At 56.2% G+C, this 23,581-nt stretch overlaps 12 protein-coding genes across 12 annotated transcripts; 5 read left to right on the top strand and 7 right to left on the bottom strand.

Annotated features, from left to right (window-relative positions):
- Positions 1–85: 85 nt before the first annotated feature.
- PHYSODRAFT_347440 (hypothetical protein) lies at positions 86–912 on the top strand (the record flags this gene model as incomplete). Its single annotated transcript, XM_009534630.1, has 3 exons — positions 86–196; positions 252–396; positions 474–912. 3 exons carry the CDS (start codon positions 86–88, stop codon positions 524–526), a joined length of 309 nt encoding a protein of 102 aa, XP_009532925.1. The 3' UTR covers positions 527–912.
- Positions 913–962: 50 nt separating this feature from the next.
- Positions 963–1,244, bottom strand: PHYSODRAFT_410384 (hypothetical protein; the record flags this gene model as incomplete). Its single annotated transcript, XM_009534629.1, has 1 exon — positions 963–1,244. A coding segment is annotated over one exon (282 nt), but the record flags the coding sequence as incomplete, so codon positions are not given.
- A 1,273-nt stretch (positions 1,245–2,517) lies between these two features.
- On the bottom strand, positions 2,518–3,126 carry PHYSODRAFT_412316 (hypothetical protein; the record flags this gene model as incomplete). Its single annotated transcript, XM_009534628.1, has 2 exons — positions 2,518–2,967; positions 3,013–3,126. Coding segments are annotated over 2 exons (564 nt in total), but the record flags the coding sequence as incomplete, so codon positions are not given.
- A 126-nt stretch (positions 3,127–3,252) lies between these two features.
- Positions 3,253–3,909, bottom strand: PHYSODRAFT_464955 (hypothetical protein; the record flags this gene model as incomplete). The annotated part of the gene is made up of 3 exons (XM_009534627.1): positions 3,253–3,375; positions 3,445–3,810; positions 3,862–3,909. Coding segments are annotated over 3 exons (537 nt in total), but the record flags the coding sequence as incomplete, so codon positions are not given.
- A 1,619-nt stretch (positions 3,910–5,528) lies between these two features.
- PHYSODRAFT_361576 (hypothetical protein) lies at positions 5,529–6,699 on the top strand (the record flags this gene model as incomplete). The annotated part of the gene is made up of 1 exon (XM_009534626.1): positions 5,529–6,699. The coding sequence occupies one exon, from the start codon at positions 5,529–5,531 to the stop codon at positions 6,549–6,551; it is 1,023 nt and encodes a 340-aa protein (XP_009532921.1). The 3' UTR covers positions 6,552–6,699.
- An 80-nt stretch (positions 6,700–6,779) lies between these two features.
- On the bottom strand, positions 6,780–7,462 carry PHYSODRAFT_304175 (hypothetical protein; the record flags this gene model as incomplete). The annotated part of the gene is made up of 2 exons (XM_009534625.1): positions 6,780–7,007; positions 7,136–7,462. The coding sequence occupies 2 exons, from the start codon at positions 7,460–7,462 to the stop codon at positions 6,780–6,782; spliced, it is 555 nt and encodes a 184-aa protein (XP_009532920.1).
- Positions 7,463–7,616: 154 nt separating this feature from the next.
- PHYSODRAFT_361575 (hypothetical protein) lies at positions 7,617–8,665 on the top strand. The gene has a single exon (XM_009534624.1). The coding sequence runs from the start codon at positions 7,630–7,632 to the stop codon at positions 8,536–8,538; it is 909 nt and encodes a 302-aa protein (XP_009532919.1). The 5' UTR covers positions 7,617–7,629; the 3' UTR covers positions 8,539–8,665.
- Positions 8,666–11,377: 2,712 nt separating this feature from the next.
- PHYSODRAFT_248895 (hypothetical protein) lies at positions 11,378–12,610 on the bottom strand (the record flags this gene model as incomplete). Its single annotated transcript, XM_009534623.1, has 2 exons — positions 11,378–12,466; positions 12,557–12,610. The coding sequence occupies 2 exons, from the start codon at positions 12,608–12,610 to the stop codon at positions 11,378–11,380; spliced, it is 1,143 nt and encodes a 380-aa protein (XP_009532918.1).
- A 926-nt stretch (positions 12,611–13,536) lies between these two features.
- PHYSODRAFT_517962 (hypothetical protein) lies at positions 13,537–14,867 on the top strand (the record flags this gene model as incomplete). The annotated part of the gene is given in 2 exon segments (XM_009534622.1): positions 13,537–14,106; positions 14,118–14,867. The coding sequence occupies 2 exon segments, from the start codon at positions 13,537–13,539 to the stop codon at positions 14,865–14,867; spliced, it is 1,320 nt and encodes a 439-aa protein (XP_009532917.1).
- A 3,458-nt stretch (positions 14,868–18,325) lies between these two features.
- Positions 18,326–18,856, bottom strand: PHYSODRAFT_515198 (hypothetical protein; the record flags this gene model as incomplete). The annotated part of the gene is made up of 1 exon (XM_009534621.1): positions 18,326–18,856. The coding sequence occupies one exon, from the start codon at positions 18,854–18,856 to the stop codon at positions 18,326–18,328; it is 531 nt and encodes a 176-aa protein (XP_009532916.1).
- An 854-nt stretch (positions 18,857–19,710) lies between these two features.
- Positions 19,711–20,861, top strand: PHYSODRAFT_336999 (glycosyl hydrolase family 6 protein; the record flags this gene model as incomplete). Its single annotated transcript, XM_009534620.1, has 2 exons — positions 19,711–19,998; positions 20,124–20,861. The coding sequence occupies 2 exons, from the start codon at positions 19,711–19,713 to the stop codon at positions 20,859–20,861; spliced, it is 1,026 nt and encodes a 341-aa protein (XP_009532915.1).
- Positions 20,862–21,328: 467 nt separating this feature from the next.
- On the bottom strand, positions 21,329–22,622 carry PHYSODRAFT_336998 (hypothetical protein; the record flags this gene model as incomplete). The annotated part of the gene is made up of 6 exons (XM_009534619.1): positions 21,329–21,420; positions 21,494–21,556; positions 21,907–22,056; positions 22,127–22,187; positions 22,296–22,484; positions 22,515–22,622. The coding sequence occupies 6 exons, from the start codon at positions 22,620–22,622 to the stop codon at positions 21,329–21,331; spliced, it is 663 nt and encodes a 220-aa protein (XP_009532914.1).
- Positions 22,623–23,581: the final 959 nt, after the last annotated feature.

The following is a 23,581-nucleotide window of genomic DNA, read 5'->3' as shown; positions in this document are numbered from 1 at the left end:
TGATCCCACAAGATCTTCAGGATCCTAGCCTCAGTCTTCGATTTGCCGCGTCGACGACAAGCATCGACCAAGAAGGAATCCTCCGATGCCCGTTCCGCAGACGTACCGCGCGTACCAGTACGACCACTACGGCCCGCAGGCGCAGGAGCTCAAGCTTCGCCTGTCCGTGAAGCGCCCGGAGCTCGGGCCCAAGCAAGTGCGCATCAGTGGCCAGCGCCGCCATCAACCCCATCGACTACATCCTCCTGGAGGTGGCAGGCGAGGCCTTCACGGGCAAAGTGCTGACCCCCGAGCAGCCCTTCGGCATCGGCTTTGACGCGGCCGGCACGGTGGTCGAGGTCGGCAGCGAGGCCAAGCGCCTGAAAGTGGGCGACCAGGTGTACGCCATGACGTGTGGTCTTTTGTGCTGTTGAATGCAAAAGCGACAGTGTATTGAATGCAGCTTCGCGAAGCTCCTGCCGGTTGGTTTCTAGAACGACTGCTAGCACGGCGACTCCTGGCAAGGATCGCCATGCGTCCGTTGTAGATCCTGCGTCCGTTGTGGATTCAAGTCTGAAACTACTCCACACAGCCCCCGAAGACTTGATTATGCTCTGTTGTAGTCTTGCAACGCTGAGTAATTGTAGCATAGCGTCCGCTCCGCGGTGTGCTCGTACGCCACAGTGAGCAATAATCATCACACGCGTAACGAGACCCTCATCACTGGATGGCAGCCATATTTTACCGCCTGCAGTCCAAATACCATTCCCGTCCTGCTCAAATCCTGGACCTGGATTATCTGCGGCGGTCTGCGACTTCTTGATCGACTCCAATGTTGGCCCACTCGAACTGCTCGTCCTGCAGTGGTCGCAGCCTCGAAAGTGTCGTCCCATTACCCACCCGTGCTGCCTTCACCTGAACGATTCCGCGCTGTGGTGGCTGTCCCTGCGGTGTCCACCGCGATACTATATCAGCCAACAGGTTCCGTTCGCCGTCGATATGCTCAGTCGTGTATCGCAAATGCGCAGCGCCCACCGGAGTAACTTGCCCCGGGTGTGCTTCTTGACGTCTTCTGAAGGCGAGAAAATCTGAATCAAATTAGAATGGTCACAGAAAGCTTTGAACCCTCCTTCTCTCTCCAGGATGTAATCCAATGAGATACACGCTCGAACCACGGGGTAGGATTCCTTCTCGACGACTGACCAGTGCACTTGTGCTCCTCTAAAGACACCACCTTGGCAAATCAAAAGTTCATGGGCTTGTTCTTCAACTGGAACTCCATCTCTCCAATCTCGAACCTGGGTCAGGATAATTGACCCCCCGTAGTCACTGGCGTCAGTCAGCAGACAAATCGTTGCCCTATCTTCGGGAAAATAGAGTTTGGCCCGAGTTTGCAATACTCTGGAGCGCTTGCGAGTATGCACCTCGTTCATCATCAGACCAAGTGAGGGCTACTGCTCTAGTGCTTGTTTCTGCTGCGGTTCACCAGCGCTCCATTGAGCTTCGACTGCATCGGCTCGAAGACTCGTGCAAAGTCAATCACGCTGTCTCGAATCCAGTTGCACGCACACAGAAAACGCTGGAGGTCGGCTGCCGTTTGAGGCAATGGCAACGACACTAGAGCCGACAATCGCTCCGGGTCCTGCCGGATGCCTTGGCCATCGATGATCCGGGCGCACCATGACACCTCAAACGCCATCAGCACACTCTTCTTTGCGTTCAATTTCAGGCGATGCTTGGCCGTCAACTCGTAGAACAGTCTCAGGTTCGCCAGAAACTCTTCCTCCGTCCGGCCGTAGACAATAATGTCATCAATCCAGATGAGAGCTCCTTTGTACAGCAGTGGCTTATATACTGTCTGCATCTGATTCTGGAAATGTAAGGCGGAATCTGTCGCTCCTTGCGGGACACATAGTGGCGTGTAGACACCATCATAAAGCTGAACATCTCCTGGCACTCCTCCGCGAGCATGATCTGCCAGAATCCCTTGAACATATCGAACTTGGCAATGAACTTCACGCCCGAGACGAACTTCAAAATAATCGAGAAGTGCCGCATGGTACCCGCAATTGGCACTGTCTTGTTGTTGATCTTGATGTAGTTGTTCGTCACCCTGAAGTCTCCGCTACTACCGGGCTTCAGCACTGGCACTGCATTAGACGCCCACTTACTGAGATTATTTTTTCGCACCAACCCGAACTCAAGCAGCTGAGCGACGTGGACTTCGAGGAATTGAAGCTGGGCAGGAGGATATCTGCGAGGCTTGCAGCGAACAGGCTCTTCTCCCTTCTTCAGCGTGAGAACCAGGGGTTCTACCAGTGCTGGCTCATCATGTCCGATCCGTGTCCGATACAGTCTGCTGAACTCCCTGCTGAGCATAATTACATCATCTCGAAAGTCCTTGTACTGGGAGTCACTTAGCACCTTCTTCACCTCCTCACACATGCGATCCAACTCAAACTCAATCTCTGCATCCACGGTTTCACCCACCTCAGGTTCATCAGGAAAATCATCGTGATTAAGCTCAATACTGGTATTTGCGAGCTGCTCGAACGCGCGCTTCACGTCAATGCCCAGTCGTTTCATCACTTTTCGGCTCAGAAGGAATTGTTTTTCACCTTCCACCACCAGACAGTCGAGCTTGTAGAGATTCACTGGCCCTGCAGACGTGCGGATCTGCACGTCAATCTGCGCTGCTTCATGACAAAATGTGACATTGCCGCCGACTCCTTCTACTGGTTCAGGTTCGAGTAGGCGTGTAGTCGTAAGTGTGCGGCCCATCGCCCGCACCTGGTTCACTGCATCCGCCGGGAGAATGCACTTGTCTGCTCCCGTGTCTGGACACATCGATATCTCCACAGCTCCGTTAATAAGGACTGTATACTCCTCGTCATCACTGCCTTTTGCTGGAGATGCGCCTTCTTCTGCTCCACCCCCACATTTCTGCTGCTTACCAACGACCGCTCTCTTCACCTTCCAATTCTTGGACTGCTATGCCTCCCGTGCAGCTTTCTTCTCATCAGGTGTGGCGACCGGGCAATCCCGCAGCCAATGTTCTCCCTTACAATGCAGGCATCCCGTGCGCGGCGGCGGTCGTCCTTTAGGGCCACTACCTTGTTGGGGCCGTGCAACGTCGCTGCCTCCTGCGTGTAGCGTTGCTTGGATGCTGCCCTTCGGGCTCTGTTGCACCGTTTCACGACGATTATTCCCCGGCACAGACACAGCCTTGCCGCTCTTCCGGTTACTTGATTTGGACGTTGTGTGCGCAGCATCAGCTTGTCGGAAACGATTGTAGAATAATTGCTGCAGCTCAGCACGCTCGAGTATCAGTTTGTACAGTAACTGATCGTTAATGCGGATGTGGCGAAACTTGACTAACTCCAGCATCCTTTTGATCTCGTCCCGCAGCATGGGTGGCGACAGGTTATCGACCAGAATCTTGGTCCTCTGCTTCATCCGTGCCACATAGTCATCGTCTGTCGGGGAGCCACGGCCCAGATTCTCGTGGAAGCCGTTGTCGGCAATGATTTTCTCGAACTGCCGGAAATACTTGGACACACGGTCAGGCACATCCTTGACCGTCAGGTCCATCTTTAGCTGTTGAGCGAAAAGCGCTGAGGGATTCGCAAGGTAGTCGCGATTCGAGGTCTCGCACCTCTCCTTGACCTTGCTCATGATGTCCTCGTCCGTGATCTGCGCCTTGTCCTTGCCAATCTCGTACGTAGCGAGGAACGTCATCATGTTAGGATGAATAGCACTGCGTACACTCCGGACGACGGCCTTGTAGTCTTCGCCCGTCCACTCGCAGCGCTCCCTCACGTTCTCTTCATACTGCTCTCGTGCCCTCCGCCACTTCACTAGCGATGCTTGGTCCCAGTCGACCAGCTTTGGCGGCACGATGTACTCGTAGACCGGCTGCGGAACCGTCATCTCCGCGTCGCCGTCGCTATCCAGCCTGAAGCGTGACGACATCTTGGTCTACTTGACTATCGATTGCGAACTGCTCGCAACCAAAGTATACTTTGTGGTCTTTTGTGCTGTTGAATGCAAAAGCGATAGTGTATTGAATGCAGCTTCGCGAAGCTCCTGCCGGTTGGTTTCTAGAACGACTGCTAGCACGGCGACTCCTGGCAAGGATCGCCATGCGTCCGTTGTAGATCCTGCGTCCGTTGTGGATTCAGCGTCAGATGTCTACGACGATCGACGTGCCGCCTCACCGCACATGTACTGTACTGTGATGTAGATTGCACGACATACCGACTTCCTCACGCATACATGCCGAGCCCGCCAACAGTTATCAATGATAGTTTGCCGGGCATCCTCGAGTTGCCTTCGCCTCGACAACAGTCCCCCAAACTGAAGTTTTTCTGCTTGGTGATGAGGCGCCACATTTGATTGGCTACGATCCGCCCGCGAGAGGTCGCATGCCCGGCGAAAGGACGCTTGCGACGCGCGGTTGCGAGAGACACGAATATGTTGCGCATGTATTCTCGAAATTCACATCAAGTTTACCGAGCTTTTGTGTGCTATCATTATGGATACCGGTATCTACCACACAACCGCAGGGTCAAAAATGGCCGGCATTCTGCTTCTGTCAGGTGGTCATTTCCGTCGGGCGGAGCGGGTGTAGCAAATCCTGACAGAAGTGAAACCCTGCCATTGCACACCGAGAGAGTGTTCTGCGGTCCGAGCTGGCAAAATATCCGACCCGCTGACTCACACGAAGAGAGCTTGCCCTCAGCCTTTCTGGTTTGTTTTCGGCGATCTCGGCGGGCAGGCCGCCTTGACAAAACTATGTACGAGCGTGCTTCATTAATCAATTCGTAGCAGGAAAGGTAGCGCCTTCACATCGAGTGCTAATAGAACCTGGAGACTCCAGGTTCTAGCTCCAGGATGGAGTGGCCAGCACCAGAAGCCCATACGAAGGCCCCGTCGAGGCAGGCTCGACCTTGCGCGCGGACATGACGCTATCGCGCCTTTGCGCTGGCTGAGATTCAAACACCACGCACCGATCTCACATAGGATGCGCGTGGTGACGAGAAGACAAGCGCCGCCCCGCCGCCTAGGATTCCTCTGTGGATGTTGCTTTTCTGCTTCGTGCAGGATCTTTTTGGTAGTCGATCGTGTCTCTTGTGGCGACCCCGGCCTTGTCACATTTACCTGTCAAATCTGTTACTCAACCATTATCCGGAAATGCCCATTGCATGAGCTTTTTGCTTGATGCCGTTCAGACTGGAGGCACTCCGCTTGGTCCCAATACATGGTGTTGGGAACTTTGAGTCTCAGAGCAGCAGGGACACAGCCACTCGTCCTAGAGTTAAGAGATGCATCCCCGACTAAAATGCGAGAGATAGACATGCGCTGCCTCTTGGTGATCACGTGTGGCGCAAATACCGCATACCGATTGCTCAGGCGAACCCCTTCGCGCGCGCAGGATTTGCCCCCACACTCGCGTGATGCACGCGGCGTGCTACGGCTTAGCGCTCATTCCACATCTCGCCGGCAGGTGAACAAGTCACTGCAACAACTCTAGCGATCTCAACTCAACCATGACCGTTCTCGCTGCATCCCAGCCTACCTACCTCGACATCGTTCCCGTTACATACCGCGCCTACCAGTATACAAGCTTCATCAAACCAATCTCTGAGCTCACCCTCCGCAAGGACGCGCCGCTGATCCCGCTCGAGCCCAACCAGCTACGCATCAAGGTCCACAGCGCCGCACTCAACCCCGCTGACCAGAAAATCATGCAAGACTTCGGACTCGCCGTCACTGGCCGTCAGCCCTCCGCCGGCAAACCCTTCGGCATGGGCTTTGATGTCGCCGGCACCGTCGTCGAGACCGGCGCCAACGCACACCAGTTCAAGGTCGGCGATGCCGTCTTCGCCATGGCGCCCTACTCCAACTTCGGCACCTTCGCCGAGTTCGTCGCCATCGACGAGCAATTCGTCGCGCTCAAGCCCAGCAACGTCACGTTCGAGGAGGCCGCCAGCATCCCGTACGCCGCGCTCACGAGCTACCAGGCGCTGCACGAACACGCCAACCTGCAGGCGGGCGAGCGCGTGCTCATCCTCGGCGGATCCACGTCCACGGGCATGGCTGCCATCCAGTTGGCGCGCGCCATGGGGGCCCACGTGATCGCCACGGCCAGGGGCTGCCAGGACTTCCTGCTCGTGCAGTCGCTCGGCGCCGAGAAGGCCATCGACGCGTCCAAGCAGAGCTGGGTCGACGCCGTAAACGAGCACTCGGTCGACGTCGTGTACGACTGCGGCGTGGAGCGCAAGGCGTGGAACCGCGACGCCCAGACCGTGCTCAAGAAGGACTCGGGCCGCTTCGTGACCATCAACCCGATGCTGCAGCCGCGCGCAGCCAAGTTCGGCGCCAAGTGCATCGGCGAGATCATGGTGCACGCGAGTGGCGCGCAACTGAAGGAGCTGTCGGGTTTCGTGTCGTCGGGTGCGTTGAAGCCCGTGATCGACTCGGTCTACTCGTTCGACCAGCTGCTGCCGGCGCTGGAGAAGCTAGGATCGAAGAAAGTGTGTGGCAAGATCGTGCTAAGCATGGCACACTGAGCTTCGAAAGCCTAATGCATATTTACATAGCTAAAGTGTACAATGAATAATTGATTCCCTGCAAGGAGCTTTCGGATCGTAAAGAGATGGTAGATCAACGTACTAGCTTGCCTGAAACAATACTACATCCTTAGATGCAACTTAGATGCAACTTGTTTTTCATTACTCAGTGCCTTTTTCGGCGATCTTGGGAAGTGCGCCCAGTACATGCTTGGTTGGGCTCTTGCCTTACCCTTGACTCTCCGGGTTCACCTGGATCACCAGCTTGCCGCGCGCGTGCCTGCCTTTCAGCTTCGTCAATGCCGGCTGGAGCTTCTCAAACTCGTACACAGTGTCAATCACGGGGACAATGGAGCCCTTCTCCAAGTACTCCGTGATCTCATCCAGCCCCTTGGCCGTCGGGTACACCAGCAAGTTGCCGCAGTTCTTGGCTCCGAATTTCGCCGGCTGAACCGGCTCCGTGAGCGGCAGCAGACAACGCGTTCTGTTTGAGAATCAACTGAGCGTCCGTGTTCCAGGCGTCCGCCTCCATGCCGCAGTCGTAGATCACGTCCACCGAGTGGGTCTCCAGCTCTTCCGCCCACTTGCGTGTGGTAGTTGATGACGCGCTCAGCGCCGAGGCCCTTCACAAAGTTGGCGTTCTTGGCACTCGCAGTCGTGACCACGCGCGCTCCAATGGCGTGGGCCAGCTGGATGGCAAACATGCCGACAGCACTGCTGCCGCCCAGAATGAGCACCTTCTCGCCCTTCTGGAGCTTCGTGTGCTCCACCAGAGCTTGGTAGCTGGTGAGGCCAATGAGCGGGATGCTCGCAGCCTGGTCGAAGGTCAAGTTCTTGGGCTTCAGAGCCACTAGCTCCTCGTCAAAGATCGCGTAGTCCGCGACAGTGCCGCACGCAGTGAAGGGCGTCATGTGGAGTAGTTTCAGACTTGATCTATGCGGCGACAAGAATGCATCGTCGATTGCTCATAAAAAAATATCGAGTGCCGGATGCCTATTGATAGCTGTCAAGCCTCAGCCAGCAGCCTTCATTCTTCAAAAGTCTCACCCGAGCAAGCATCCAGTACCAAACAATAACGATGGCCGTGCTCCAGAGATCCCAAGAAGCAGTAATTGCTCAGGCTACTCCTATATCCAAACCCGTAGGTAAAATCTCAACTCTGTCAGCAACCTACACAGCCTACCAATACTCGAAGTATGGCGCACCTAAAACCGAGCTCACCCTCCGCAAGGACGCGCCGCTGATCCCGCTCGAGCCCAACCAGCTACGCATCAAGGTCCACAGCGCCGCACTCAACCCCGCTGACCAGAAAATCATGCAAGACTTCGGACTCGCCGTCACTGGCCGTCAGCCCTCCGCCGGCAAACCCTTCGGCATGGGCTTTGATGTCGCCGGCACCGTCGTCGAGACCGGCGCCAACGCACACCAGTTCAAGGTCGGCGATGCCGTCTTCGCCATGGCGCCCTACTCCAACTTCGGCACCTTCGCCGAGTTCGTCGCCATCGACGAGCAATTCGTCGCGCTCAAGCCCAGCAACGTCACGTTCGAGGAGGCCGCCAGCATCCCGTACGCCGCGCTCACGAGCTACCAGGCGCTGCACGAACACGCCAACCTGCAGGCGGGCGAGCGCGTGCTCATCCTCGGCGGATCCACGTCCACGGGCATGGCTGCCATCCAGTTGGCGCGCGCCATGGGGGCCCACGTGATCGCCACGGCCAGGGGCTGCCAGGACTTCCTGCTCGTGCAGTCGCTCGGCGCCGAGAAGGCCATCGACGCGTCCAAGCAGAGCTGGGTCGACGCCGTAAACGAGCACTCGGTCGACGTCGTGTACGACTGCGGCGTGGAGCGCAAGGCGTGGAACCGCGACGCCCAGACCGTGCTCAAGAAGGACTCGGGCCGCTTCGTGACCATCAACCCGATGCTGCAGCCGCGCGCAGCCAAGTTCGGCGCCAAGTGCATCGGCGAGATCATGGTGCAGCGCAACTGAAGGAGCTGTCGGGTTTCGTGTCGTCGGGTGCGTTGAAGCCCGTGATCGACTCGGTCTACTCGTTCGACCAGCTGCTGCCGGCGCTGGAGAAGCTAGGATCGAAGAAAGTGTGTGGCAAGATCGTGCTGCGTGCTACCTACTGAGCTCATGAAATGCGAGCTACTCCGTAGCTGCTACGGTGATGTTCGGTGTGCATGAACCTAACTGCGTTATCCTGTATTAAAGTATTCAAATAACATATTTCTTTCAACCTTACTTTGAAGGCCTGGCCAAGGAAATGTGTTATATGAATGCATGACGCGTGTAACTCGCATGGATCAAGTCGCGAGCGACATCGCGCTCAGCTTACGTGGTGTGAGCGATAGAAATGATCCCGGCGCTAAACGACACGCCCTTCACCCAGGGTTACATGGAATAGTGACCCTGTCACTATTCCGGGATGGCTACATCGGTCACTCCCCTGGATAGTGACCCAAGTGGCCTCAGAGCCAACAGATACATTTTGTATGACACAAACTATAGGGAACTTAGGATTTGTATGCAGGCCAAATCTGTACCAACCTATAAATACATTCAGTCTTAGATCTACCGCTTTTCAAGTCAAGTCGTCCCCTTCAGACCAGGGACACGTGAACGGCTGTTCACTTGGAGTTTGTATACTCCTGCTTCCTCTGTTAGGAAGTGCTGTGTGCCCCGTCACACTTGGTAGCACTTGTAGTCAATCCTACGCCTACGCGGGTAGATTGGACTACCTGAATCCTTTGTGGTCTCATCGAGTGAGCCAAGATGGATCGGACGGAGTTTCCTCATCTGAACGACTCGCAGTACGAGTCCGTTCGTAAGATGGCAGGCATCTTTGGGACAGATGCCCTGTGTAGCTTAGCGGCGGCGACGCCGGCTGAGCAGGTTGAGCGTATCAACGCGTTCGACACCTACGAGCGAGGGCTCATCGCCCACGTTCAAGGGCTGCAGGCCACTGCGGCCGCGCCGAAGTCGGTGCAACCGAAGCCCCTGCGGCTGAAGGTTCACCCCTTCGAAGGGAAGGAAGGAGAAAACCTTCACTTCTGGGTTCGAGAGGTTGAGCTCGCGATGGACGCGGCTCTCGTCTCGGACGAGCGACTCCGTGTCGCCTTTGCGCTCTCCAACCTTAGTGGTCGCGCTAAGAGTTGGGCGTATACGCGCGAAGCGACGACGCCTGGATGCTTCGCATCATGGTCCCAGCTGTGCGAGCAGCTGCGGGCCGCGTTTCTTCCGGCGAACTACGAGTACCACCAGAGTTCGCGCTTCCTCGCCTGCAAACAAGGAAGGTGCGAGCTGCATGAATACATCCAGGAGATGCGAGTGCTCACTGCCTCTTTGGTGGGGAACCCCCTGCCTGAACACATCAAGGTGACCGTGTTCATGGACGGTCTGCGTGTCGGTCCTGCCCGCACGCAACTGTTCCGTGTGCAAGCAAACACTATGGAGGAGGCGATTCAGATCGCCCTCCAGGAGGAGTACAGCCACAAGCAGGCTCGTACCCCCGCCACGGTATGGCAGAGCAACCCTGCCTCTGGTGGTGCGCCTAATGGTAACTCCGGCAATGGAGCGATCAACGGGCCGGTTCCCATGGATCTGGGCATGGCCGAGCAGAGCGACATTCGCTGCTACGGCTGTGGCAAGCTTGGGCACATGAAACGTGCTTGTCCCGCGGGAGGACTGAAGAAGAAGTTCTGTTCGAAGCCCTCTGGCTCTAGGGGTTGCTGGCAGAAGCCGCGCCCCAGGACCAGGGGAACGCCGGGCACCAGTAGGGGCGGGGCGCCCTACTGGGGAAACACTAAGTCTTCATGAGGGGCGTGCGGGTGGCGCACGCCATGGGGACTTAGCCCCTGAGAGTCTCTGTACTCTCGAAGCGGAGAAGGGCAGCGGTGGACTGCTTGTGGTGCACGCGAGTGTACCGGGATACGATCATCCCTTGAGAATCTTGATCGACTCTAGGGCGTCCAAAAACTTTGCGCGCCGCCAGACTGTCGCACGCAATCGCGACAAGTACGCCGATGCGCTACGAGGCAGCAAACATAACGGGCTGGTCTCGGTAAGACTGGCCGACGGTACGGTGGTAGAAGTACCTCGGGTCCACATGGACCTCACTGTCAAGTTCGAGGACTTCGACAGCACGGAGCCGTTCTTGGTCCTAGACATGGACAAGTACGATTTGATCCTTGGCATGCCGTGGCTGGAGAAACACGAGCCTTGGATCGACTGGCGCGGCAAGGCCATCGGGGCCAGCCGTCCCCCACGCTCTGACAGAGCTGTGGTGAGTCATGTTCCCACCTCTGGCAGTAGCTGGGGTGCCCGCGAGGGCCGCCAGGGCGCAGCAGCGTCTAATGAGTTCTTGGGGTCCGTCGAGACTGACGACGACTCCGACCGGGCCGGACAAGGCCTAAGAGTGGAGGTGCCGGACAGCACCTACCAGGTGGGTAACGTAGGTCCACACGCGGGTAACGAAGTACCGCAGGCAGCAAGGGCTGCTGGAGAAGGCGCCGCTGGCGTTGGCGTGGGTAACCAAGTTCCACGCGAGGTCACTCAGACCATAACTGATGAGGAAGGCACTGCAGGCGCTTCCGATGTGTGTAACATAGTTCCACAGGAGGTCACTCAGACCATAACTGATGCGGGAGTCGCTGGAAGCGCTCCTGGTGTGGGTAACCAAGTCCACACGGCGAGGTGGGTAACATAGTTCCACCCAGCAAAGCGGGTAACGAAGTTCCGCTCAAGAACAAGGCGGGTAACCAAGTTCCGCTCAAGGACAAGGCGGGTAACCAAGTTCCGCACGAGATCGAGAAGATCGGTGGTGTCGTCAAGGCGGCGCCACGAGACGAAGACACCCGAGGGTCACGTCGTAAGTCGGGTGCGGCGCACCAGTGCCAGGCTCGGGCGGGAAGTAGCCCTGCGGATACGTGGCACTACCGCCTGACGAAGACTCGACAGCAGTCGCGGCAGCCGACTGCCTGGCGTGTGCCCCCGAACGAGCAGCGTGGTACTGCTCCTGCTGCTCGTCGAGGTCGTTGGAGAGCTTCTTGGGCTCATGGACGGCACCCTCCTCGTCCTCAGACTCCGAGTCGCTGAACAGCTTGGAGCTGGTACCGCGAGGTGACGTGGAAACGGGACGCTTCTTCGCCCTGGCCTCTTCGGTCTTCGTAGCGGCAGCCGCCTTCGACGCTTGGGCACGCTCACGACCTTGTGCCAGCGTCAGATGCTTGGGTGGCGACACCGCCTTGGGCTCGGAGCCCGCGTCGCTCGACGACTTCTCGGCCATGTCCTCCGCGTCGGCCATAACGACATCGTCTTCTTCCGCCTGCTTGCTGTCGCCGACGCCGGCGCTGGACTCGACGTCCTCGGCCTCCTTCTCGGACGGAGCGTTCGGGAAAGGCGGAGAGCTGGGCGCGCTGCTCGCCGCCAGTGCTTCGTCTTTGGCAGCGTTGTCGCTGCCCTCGGGTGAGCTCTCACCGGAATGCACAACCAGCGTGCAGTTCTTGATGTTGGCCGACCAGTCGAAGGCTGGCTTGGCCTGCTCCGACTGGGGCCGAGAGCTCCCCTCACCACTTGGCGTGGCCTTGGGAGTCTTGCTCCGACTCCGAGACCGAGGCCCGCCCTCCGGCGTGCTGCTACGGGAGCGCACTGCCTCCTCGGCCGCCTCGCGGACGACTCGTCCTTGGCCTTGGCCGCCCTGGTCTTCGGCCCTACGGCCCGCGGTTTCGAAGGTGCTTTCGCACTGCGCGCACTGCGCTTTGGAGGCATGCTTCCGGTCGACGTGGAGACCCTGCGGCTTGCTCGGCGATGCGCCAGTTGCTCTGTGAGGCCCGGGAGCCGAGGCGCCAGAGCTCGCGCCGTTGTCGATGAATTTCGACTTTGCGAGTGAAATGTGAGTCGCCGGCGTTACCTCGCTCTGATTGGTCGATAAGATCGAATCTAAGTGGGGGAGGATGTAACGGGGTTACATGGAATAGTGACCCTGTCACTATTCCGGGATGGCTACATCGGTCACTCCCCTGGATAGTGACCCAAGTGGCCTCAGAGCCAACAGATACATTTTGTATGACACAAACTATAGGGAACTTAGGATTTGTATGCAGGCCAAATCTGTACCAACCTATAGATACATTCAGTCTTAGATCTACCGCTTTTCAAGTCAAGTCGTCCCCTTCAGACCAGGGACACGTGAACGGCTGTTCACTTGGAGTTTGTATACTCCTGCTTCCTCTGTTAGGAAGTGCTGTGTGTCCCGTCACAGGTGGGGCTGTGACTGGTTTGCTGACATCAACTTGATGCGCGGCCTTGCAGTGTTCGGACAACAAGCGCGCGAGGTGTTGTCCTGAACGGGTGAGGGCGCCGCATGGCAACAGAGCAGTCTCTCGACTTTGGTCTGCTCTTTGGCGGCGCCGTTTCCATCGCAGGAGGTCAGCTTACAGGCAAAAACACGTTATGCAAAGTCACATTCCGCCGTAACGTTATTGAGAGAGAGAGCGCGGCCACCGTTTGCAATTGTTGCTGCTGACGCGCGTGATACTAACTACGAAACCAACATGCTACAGATTGTATTATACCGGTATGTAGCCGCAAGCTTTTCGCGCGGCTCCATTTTTCTGAGGTGTCCTTGCCTCACGATGAGTCTTGCAGACTCCGCCATGTGGAGAACGAGACTATCCGCTGTTCGACAGATCTGTAGAGCCGTTCCAAGGAACCAAGATGGGCGTGAAGCCTGTCAAGGATATCACCTGCACATCAGTTGTACACAAACTTCGTAAAAAGTTTTGAGTAATTACCCCCCATCTAGACCCATTCTAGTGTACCAGATCTGGCAGGGCCTAGATGGTTGGCCACGCGTCGTCGCTCCAGGCCGCTGCCTGACTTGCTTCTTGCTCTCTCGCTAACCTGACTACATCTCACTTTCCAATCTTCCCTACGTCTACATCTTTCCTTCTCTCCCGTCTTCGACCTGCGCAAGTGCTCAAGCTGATGGCTGGACAGGTTGTAAGCCCAACGATAGGGAGAAGCGGGGAAGACTTCCCACGCCTCAACGGCTCCAACTTCCCAGTGTGGAACGCTCGCATCCGCGCAGCTCTCGACGGTCATGGCCTGCTAGGCTTCATCGACCAGGAGGACTACGACGGTGACTCGGACTCGTCCATCGTCGACTCCGACGACGACCAAGACCTCAAGCCTTCCCACCCACCCTCGCCCACCAAGTCGGACGACCTGCTCTCCGACACCGGAACCCTGTCTCCAGACGGCGGTCTGGACGCCGATGACGCCAAGCGCGACGACAGCACGTCCCAACCAAAGCCTGGCTCCTCGTCCGGCGCGTCGTCGGACTCTTCGTCGGGCAACTCCTCTGAGGCGATGGCGACTGACCCTCAGTCGTCTCGCTCGGCCAAGCCCACCCCGCCGCCCCCGGTGATCAAGTCCTTCACCGAGACCAAGCGCGACAAGGAAAGACGCCGAGCACTGCTCCGCGCACAGGCCAAGAAGGCTCGAGCGAAGCTCCGAGCGGCCAAGAAGCTCGCAAGCCGAGCACGCACGAAAGACGTCGAATGGAGCGCAAAACGCGATCGTTCCTGATCTCAACAATCGATGATGCCCACGTGCTCCTCGTCGAGGGTTGTACTTCTGCCTACTCGATCTACCAAAAGCTGCGTGACCGCTATGAGGGCTCGACTGCCCACGGCGACCCGTACTACATCAACCACTACTTGGTGACCATCAAGTACGAGGAGGGTACGGATCTGATGGCGTTCTTCCTGACCTTCGAGCGCGCACTGAAGGCGGCTGCTGAAGCTACTGGCATTGTGATGACTGACGAACAGAAGTCACTCTATCTCTATCATGCGATGCCTAGTACCTGGAAGCCTGACCTTGCGATTTGGAAGGGCAGCAAGAAGTTTATCCCGTACACGGACCTCAAGACCAACATTGAGCGTAAAGTGCTGGATGACTACGCCAAGCGCAAGTACGTGATTGAGAATGGCAGCCCCGAGACCCCCGCCACGGCCAGCGAGACGGCACTTCAGGTCATTGCGAACACACCTCATGGCCGAGACGACCCGCCTCGTCGTTCTCAAGGTTGCACCAACTGCCAACGGCCAAATCACGCCATCCGCGACTGCCGTGTGCTGCAGAAGCACCTGCGCACTGGTACTGTCAAGGAGGGCACAGTGCTGTCGGCGAACTTTGGCATTATCGATCGCAAGCCGAGGGATGACCACAACCCCTTCCCGGCCAAGCAGCAGCGCACCCAACGCTCGGATGACCGGCAGCGCCCACCCTCTCGCAATGAGAATGGGTTCTAGGGTCCGGACATCTATGATCGCTTTGGCAACGCGGTCAACTTCCAGGACCTCCAGCGCAAGTTCAGCTCAAGAGGACGCCAAGCGGGGCTCATCGCCTATGCGACTGTCATCATGCCGGACATCGGTCTGTCGGCTACGAGCTCTGACCCCCATGACCCTACGTGGACGGTTGACTCGGGATGCACTCGCCATGCTGCTTACCAAGAGGCCTGGTTCAAGGAGATCCGCCCCTACGCCGGCGCCATCATGGTCGGTGGCAAGCACCAACTAGCCATCCGCGGCATTGGTGATGTGGTCCTCGAGGTGGTTGACACTACCGGTACTACCCGCCTCATGGAATTACGTGATGTGCTATACGTGCCGGACATGAAGTTCAACCTCCTGTCCATTGCCCAGGTGCTGAAAATGGGTATTCGCCTTGTGGTCAGCAGCACTCGCTGCACCTTCTTCGTGGGCAAGGACTACAACGTCCACGTCGAACTCGCGTCGGACATGAACCTGTTCCAGTTCAAGCCGAAAATCCCACTCAAGACGCCCAGAGCGCTCGTGGCCCCAGCTCCTGCGGACGATCAACCCGCCAATGCCCTTATGGCTCAATCAGGTATGGACCCTGCTGTCTTATTGTGGCACAAGCGTCTCGGTCATCCCAACTTTCGTGTGATGCAGACCATGTCTAGGACCCAAGCGGCCCCTGAACTGGCGTTCTCTGAAGCATCCGCGATCCCGAAACACTTCTGCCCCTCGTGCATCTTTGCTAACGCACACCGTGCTCCATTCAAATGCAATGTTGATCGCTCTAAATTCCCTCTTGAAAAAGTTCATTCTGACATCAATGGCCCCTTGCCTTACCCAAGCCTAAGTGGCGCTCACTACTTCATTACGTTCATTGATGACTACTCGCGCTTCATGCACCTATATGTCGTTGCGCCCAAGTCGGACTTGTACGATTGCTATGAGAAGTTCCGTAAGGCAGCTAAAAACCGCTTCAACACTGAGGTCGGTACCCTGGATACCCAATTCAATCAGTATGACCCTGAGGTGCAACGACTTCAGAGCGACAATGGTAAGGAGTACGAAAAGCTCGGCCAGATCATATTTGATCGCTATGGCATGCATGCCAAGTTCACCAACGCGTATACACCTCAACAGAATGGCGTGGCTGAGCGCCGGATGCGCACTATCCTAGAACGTGTGCGTTGACTACTAGTAGTGTGCTTCCTAAAGGTGTCACTCCCTATGAGCTCTGGTATGGCACGAAACCATCTCTCACGTACATCAAAGTGTTCGGATGTGCGGCATTCGCTCTTACACCAGAGCTGCATCGCAACAAACTAGAGGCGCGCGCTAAACTGTGCATGTTTGTGGGCCTTCCCCAAAACAAGAAAGGGTATCGCCTTCTCGGCACGACAGAAAACAGAATCATTTACAGCCGAGATGTCACGTTCAAAGAGGACACATTTCCTAACCTCACCTATTGAGAACGGGCCACTCCAAACCCTCTCAGCACCTCCCTGCCTGTTCAAAAAGAACTCCTGCCTCCCCTAAGTGCGCTACTAAAACGCAACCAAGCCTCGCTGGTGGCCACTGATGCTGACGTGTGTACCCCTTCCGCTAAGAAGGTTAAGACAAAAGACGCCCTCACCATCTACTCTAAGGCGCTACTGTTCAACGAGCCCATAGACCTGGAAGAGGAACATACCCTTCATCATACCATCATTACTCTCTTAGCTGCTCGCTATGACCCAGACCCTAAGACCTACAAGGAAGCCATGCGCTCCCCACATGCATCTGACTGGCACGCTGCTGCCTCTCTGAATATCGGTCGCTCATGGAAAACCAAACGTGGACACTGGTGCCGCGGCCGCACAACCGCAAGGTGCTCCAGTGCAGATGGGTTTTCGTGCGTAAGCGCGATGAAACTGGTCGCGTTGTGCGCTTTAAAGCTCGCCTGGTCATTAAAGGCTTTCAGCAAAAGTACGGTATCGACTATACAGAAATCGTCTCTTCTGTCGTCCGCATGGAAGTCCTTCGACTGCTGCTCACGCTTGCAGCAATCCTTGACTATGCAATTGAACAGATGGACGTTAAAACGGCTTTCCGCAATGGTTCACTCGACGTAGAAGTCTTCATGGAACAGCCTGAGGGATTCACCTCAAAGGATCGCCCTGGCCTCGTATGCAGCCTTGGTAAGAGCCTATACGGCCTCAAGCAACCACCTCGTGTCTGGTATCACACCTTTGCTAAGTATCTCGAACGTCTCGGCTTCACTCGCCTAGTTAAGGACCGTTGCGTATTCTTTAAGGTTATATTCAATGCGCCGTGTTACATATCGGTTTACGTCGATGACCTGCTGATCATCTCCCCGTCCAAACATGTCGTTGCTCGGGTCAAATCGGCCCTGAGTTCCGAGTTCCACATGACCGATTTAGGGGGAGTATCCTACCTCCTTGGCTGGACAATGGAAAGGACCCGAGCTAACCGCTCCATCTTCATCCACCAAAAGAGCTACGCCACCAATGTGCTAGATAGATTCTCAATGTTAGACAGTCAACGAAAGAGCACGCCAATCGCGCAGAAGCTTAGTGCCACCGACTGTCCTACCGACGACGATAGTAAGGATATGATGGCCAACAAACCGTACCGAGCAGCTGTAGGTAGTTTCATGTTCCTGATGACGGGTACTCGTCCTGACCTTGCCTACTTCATCCGTGAAGCTAGCCAGTACCCCGACAATCCAGGGCTGCCTCACTGGAATGCTGTAAAGCATGGCCGTCACTACCTCAATGGCACAAAAGACTTTGGCATCACTCTTGGTGGAGTGGAAAACTTCGAGCTCCAACAGTCAGATGAATATCTCATGGCTTATACGGACTCAGACTACGCAGCATGCCAAGACACACGACGTTGCATCGGTGATTATATCACTATGTTCTGCAACAGTCCCATTAGCTGGGTCTCACGGAGACACCACACAGTCGTGCTCTCCACAACGGAAGCAGAGTATATCGCACTCTGCTACTGCATGCAAGAGCTGATCTACTTAAAACTACTGCTAAGAGAACTAGGCTACGAGAGCTCAAAGCCCATACTGATCATGGAAGACAACCAAAGTTGCATTAAGATATGCAACAACCCAGAGCTTCACGGCAGGAGCAAACACATTGACATTAAGTACTTCTTCGTACATGAGAAGGTGGCGCGCAAGGAGTTCACTGTCAGCTATTGCAACACCAATGCAATGTGCGCTGACATCTTCACTAAACCTTTAGCGAAGCCACTATTTGAGAAAATGAGAGAGCTATTACGTGTGTCCCCACCACAATAATGAGGGAAAATTTATAGAAGACTTTGCACTTTGATGATAAATAAAAGAACAATTTAATGGTGAGAGCATTTTAGTTTATTGTCTGAAGATTTAAAACCCACCGTGAAATCCTCTCCCGACATGTCCATCGCGATTACCAGACTCTGAACGGACGCACAAATGCGAAGAAGTTCATCCAGCGACACTCCTCCACAGGCTTCTCCTTGCCCTTGTCGATAATGGTCTTGCGCTGGCCCCCGTCCGCCACGTGAAGCACAACTGCATGGCCCACGAATCGGACGTTGTAAGCCGCCACGATGTACAGTCCATCCGTAACGCCCTTGTCCGGAGTCAGCTCGCTCAACACACGCGGCCCGCGACGCCCTCCTTGGACGTAGTTGTTCTTGATCATCTCGTTAATCTTGAGCGCAGTCCCATGCTGGCGCAGCTTGCGCAGGAAAGCCGTGAACTGCTTCCAATTGCAGCCCGGGTTCATGTCCACGTCGAACTTGCTCTTAGCCTCGGCGAAGAAATCATCGATCACCGTCTGCGGAACCAGGTTGGGGCGCTTGAGAAGGTTGACCGCAACTGTCATAGACCGAAACATGCAGGAGTAGTCCTCGCCCGCAGCAATGATGGCCCTGCCGTACCAGTCAGTCTTGCAAAACTCGCGGAAGTGCTCCATCCTGCTGTTCTTGAAGCGCAGTGCCAGCCAGCACTCCTTGCGGTGAGTCTCTAACATATTCTCGAGCGGCTTCAACGAGCGGTAGCGTTTGCTGGCAGGCTTCGGACGCCAATCCCACAGCACGCTGACGAAGGTCTTACTGATAGAGATGCCGCCCTCCTTCTCGTTGAGCGTCTCGATCATGATGAAGTCGTCGATCTGCCAAACGTCCCGACGCAGCGTGGGGTCTGGGTCCCAGTATGGCTCATCCGGCTCCTCGTCCGACGAGAACAAGTCATCGTGCATCCCCTCGCCCGCAGAGCCAGTATCACTGAGGTCCTCACTGCAAACATCGTCACTACCTACATATTCATCATCCGAAAGCTCATCAGCGGATGATAGGGGCGCGACTCGTACAGCGGGAGCCGCTTGGGCTTCACCATGGTCCTCTTTTGACTGCTCCTAATTTTAGAACGGGTTCTGAAGTCTCTAAACCAACGCCGTCGGGCCTTTACAGAGTAAGAAGACCCAGTCAGTACCGCTAGTGTTTGAGCTGCTGATGTTGCTCTAAATCTAGAACGAATCCTGAATCAGATGTCGGCCCTCACGAACAACTGACTGTTTGCCGCAGGGGGAGTGTCAAGGATATCACCTGCACATCGGTTGTACACAAACTTCGTAAAAAGTTTTGAGTAACTACCCCCCATCTAGACCCATTCTAGCGTACCAGATCTGGCAGGGCCTAGATGGTCCAGGCCGCTGCCTGACTTGCTTCTTGCTCTCTCGACAGTCAAGCCAAGACTGACCACCCCGAGTTGTCAACGGCTTTGGAAGCGCTTGAGCAACACGCGATCGCGTCGTGGTTCACGGACCGCATGACGAGCGCTGAACGCTCCACCATGATTTCCAGCATGCTGGAGCAGTGCTCCGAGGACACCCGCCTTAGTATCGTGGTCTATGGCATCCCCAACAAGGACTGCGACGCCGGCTACTCGTCGGGTGGAAGCGTGAAAAGCACCGATGACTACAAGACCTTCTTGAAGGAGCTGACGGACGCCGTTGGTGACCGCAAGGTGCTGTACGTGGTTGAGCCTGACGCTGTTGGTCTTCTCGCTAAAGAGGGCAGTTGCGGATCGTCCGCTGGGCACCTCGACAACCTCAAGGTGGCGGTTGAAGCGCTGTCGACGACCTTCAAAATACGAAGGGCACTAAACCAATATGATTTGTATCAAAATATGTATTAACGGTAATACCACGTCTGTATTGCATCATGAACGCTAACGCCGAGCTGTATGTCGACGTCGGGTACTGGGTGCTCGCCGACTCGGCCAAAGCAGCCAAAATTGCTCCGATAATGAAAGAGCTCGGAAGCAGCGGCAACGTCAAGGGCGTGACCATCAACACGTCCAACTACCGCTCGAACGACGAGTGCGCTACGTACTGCACCAACTTCCAGGCGGCCATGGGCAAGAGTGCCATGACCTGCATCGTCGACACTTCTCGCAACTACAATGGCTCGCCTACGTCGGATTGGTGCAACGTCCCCACTGCGGGCATTGGCAAGCCGCCTGCGTCCAAGACGGGGATCTCGAACCTGGACTACTTCATGTGGATCAAGCCGCCTAGAGAGAGTGACGGCGAGTGCAACGGCGGCACCTCTGCAGGTTCATTCTTCGCAGACGGCTTCACCAAGCCAATGGACCAAGGATACTTTGTGAAGGAGGGCGGTATGAAGTCGATCGCGGACGGCACAGGAGACGTTAACCAAACGAGCAGCGAGAGCAGCGATCAAACCAGCAGCAAAACCGAAGCGCCGGCAGCGAGCAGCAACGTGGACCAAACCTCATCAACGATGATAGCACCGCAGTGGGAACTGTTGCTCCGGCAGACACCAGCTCGTCCGAGAGCGTTACAACTCCCGCTCCAGGCGTGGATGCGAACCAAACGCCTCCCCCACGACAAGTACGACAGCTCCGACCTCAACGCCGACTGCGCCGAGCACGGATTGCAAGGCCAAGCTGCGTAGACGCAATTTGTAGATGTATAATTCATACTGTAGTAAATAGGGGGTTTCAAAGTTGGGCTGAGTCTATAGACACAAGAACATAAACAGCTTTTCAGCCAATCATATCGCGCTGCGGTTTTGCCGTTATGTCACAAGCAAAGCTTAACATGAGCAAACCAGCCAATCAGATTCAATCAAATGACTTCATCTTTGTATACCATCTGGTTTTGTGTACTTTATATGCTTTCTTGTGTACTTTATGCAACACACCGTGTGTTTTATGACAGTTTTTCAGATTTGACGGGAGGGAATTTATCGTTGTTTTTATATAGGAGGATGGCATTAAGCATGCCGGCTTTGTAAGTCGTTGTCTGTAGGTCGTTTGGACTCGATTTTGGCGTCAGTAATTTTTACTGACGCAAAATCAGTCAACGACCTAAGAGCCTATTGACTTGGAATCCGACGGCTAATCTAGCCATCTCAAAGGCTTATTCCGCCAGTAGCGCGCGCCCCGCGAAGGCGCCAACTGCGGCTCCAGCGCTAGCGCCCATGGCGTCAAGCACACACCAATGCGCGTTGGCTGCGTGAAACATGGCACGCCGCGCAGGTGCAGCCAATATCCGTCCGGCCGCTGAGCTTGGTCCAAGCCTCACGGCTGGTGCTAGACTTGATGTAGAAGCTGCTGTTGCTAACCTTGACCTTCTTCTGCTTTATGTCTTGCCACACATACTTACCCTCGACGCTCTCGTGTCTCCTGTTGGCCTGAATCACGACGCCAGTGCATTTGTACTTACCCTAGACAACGTCGCTCGTCTTGTACTGTTGTGGACTTGCACTTGGCCTGGTTGCAGGTGCTCGACTTGATGACGCACAGCCGCTTAGGGGCTTATGTTTGCTTGGGAAAAGGGGGTTCAAAGTAACTTTTGAAACAGCCAATCAGGAAGGCTGGAAATTTTCATGTCTTCAGGTCAATATGTTTGGCAAAATCCAACTTTGAAACCCCCTAATGTAAACCGTGAAAAATGACGTAGTAGTTTCTTGGGCACGTAAAGATAAGTACACTTACTGTAGAGCTGCACTCCATCATAGCACTCCGACGCATGTAAGGGCAGCGCGCCTGGCAAGTTGGTGGCGGCCTGGTCGCTGCTGCTGAAGCCCGACGCCAGCCACTCGCGCCATATCGGCGCGTGTGGAAGTGTGCAATTGGATCTGCCGCCTCGTCGTCAAGACAAGCGTGGACTTCCCGCAGTCCAACAGTAGAGTTCAGTTCGTTGAAGTGCTGTCACCGAAATGCGTGGATGCGATCTTGTGTCTCGCTTCATTAGGCGTCACGCCGGTCAGCGCCGTCTCAAGCAGCAAGCGAAGCACTCACCAGCCTGTACTATAGCTCCGCTTCAGCGCGGCCCTGAGACGGCGCTGGGTTTCGATAGCATCGGAGCTCGGGCCGGAGTGAACTTGGCACTCGGCGGCTCCTATCGCCAGACCATCCTTCAGCGCTGCAGGCACCTCAGCGCCATCTGGCTCCGCACGTGGCGCTGAGTGCACGTCCTGGCTAGCTGACAGCTTGATGAGTGGTCCGACGGCTGTCACGACGGCACAACAAATCAGACTCCGGCCGATCACCATCTTGGCCGCTGGAAGCGCCTGCGGTCAGCCCATTCGGACAGTGTTCACCGGATGGCGCTGGCGTCCAAGCGTATCAGCGCGCGATAGCTGCAGAGCCCCACCGAGGCTTCCCGATCCGCCCTCCGCGCCTTCGTGCATCAGCAGGCGCATGGCCATCTCCGTGCATGCCGATGCCCGCGCACGGTAGTACACGAAGCTCATTCCACAATTTGCCCTGAGCGCCACAGTCTCGAAGATGGTCAAGATCCTACGCTCGCCGTTCGCGCTGGCCGCCGTGGCCTGGTCCTGCCTCCTGGGCGCTGCTGCCGCTGAAGATCTGTGCTCCATCACGCCGTCCTCGTACACCAGCGCCAAGACCACGTACCCGCAGCTCGCGACCGCGCTCGAGACGGTCGAGCAGTACTCGATCGCTGCTTGGTACACCGACCGCCTCTCGGACAGCGACCGCTCCACCATGCTCTCCAGCCTTACGAGTGAGTGCTCGGAGGACTCCCGCATGACGATCGCCGTCTACGGGATCCCCGACAAGGACTGCAACGCGGGACTCTCGTCTTCCGATACGGTCCAGAGCACCAGCGACTACCAGTCCTTCCTCTCACAACTGACCGAAGCTGTGGGAGACCGCAAGGTGCTGTATATCGTCGAGCCCGACGCCGTGGGTCTCCTGGCCAACGGCGGCTGCGGTAAGTCCGCCGGGTACCTGGACAACCTCAAGGTCGCGGTGGCAGCGCTGTCCGCTAACTCGAACGCCCAACTGTACGTGGATGTCGGGTATTGGCTGCTGGCCGACTCGACGAATGCCGCTGAGGTGGCAACGATCATCAACGAGCTGAGCGCCTCGGGGACGCTCAAGGGCATCACCATCAACACGTCAAACTACCGCTCGACGGATGAATGCACTACGTATTGCACCAACTTCCAGACGGCCATGGGCTCCGCCAGCATGACGTGTATTGTGGACACGTCCCGCAACTACAATGGCTCGCCTACCTCGGACTGGTGCAACGTCAAGACTGCTGGCATCGGCAAGCCGCCCACATCGGACACGGGCGTCTCCAACTTGGACTACTTCATGTGGGTCAAGCCGCCTGGAGAGAGCGACGGCATCTGCACGG

The sequence above is a fragment of the Phytophthora sojae genome (genome assembly GCF_000149755.1).
Source record: "Phytophthora sojae unplaced genomic scaffold PHYSOscaffold_7, whole genome shotgun sequence".
In the NCBI taxonomy this organism is placed as follows: Eukaryota; Oomycota; class Peronosporomycetes; order Peronosporales; family Peronosporaceae; genus Phytophthora; species Phytophthora sojae.
This window is presented reverse-complemented; position numbering and strand designations above follow the sequence as displayed.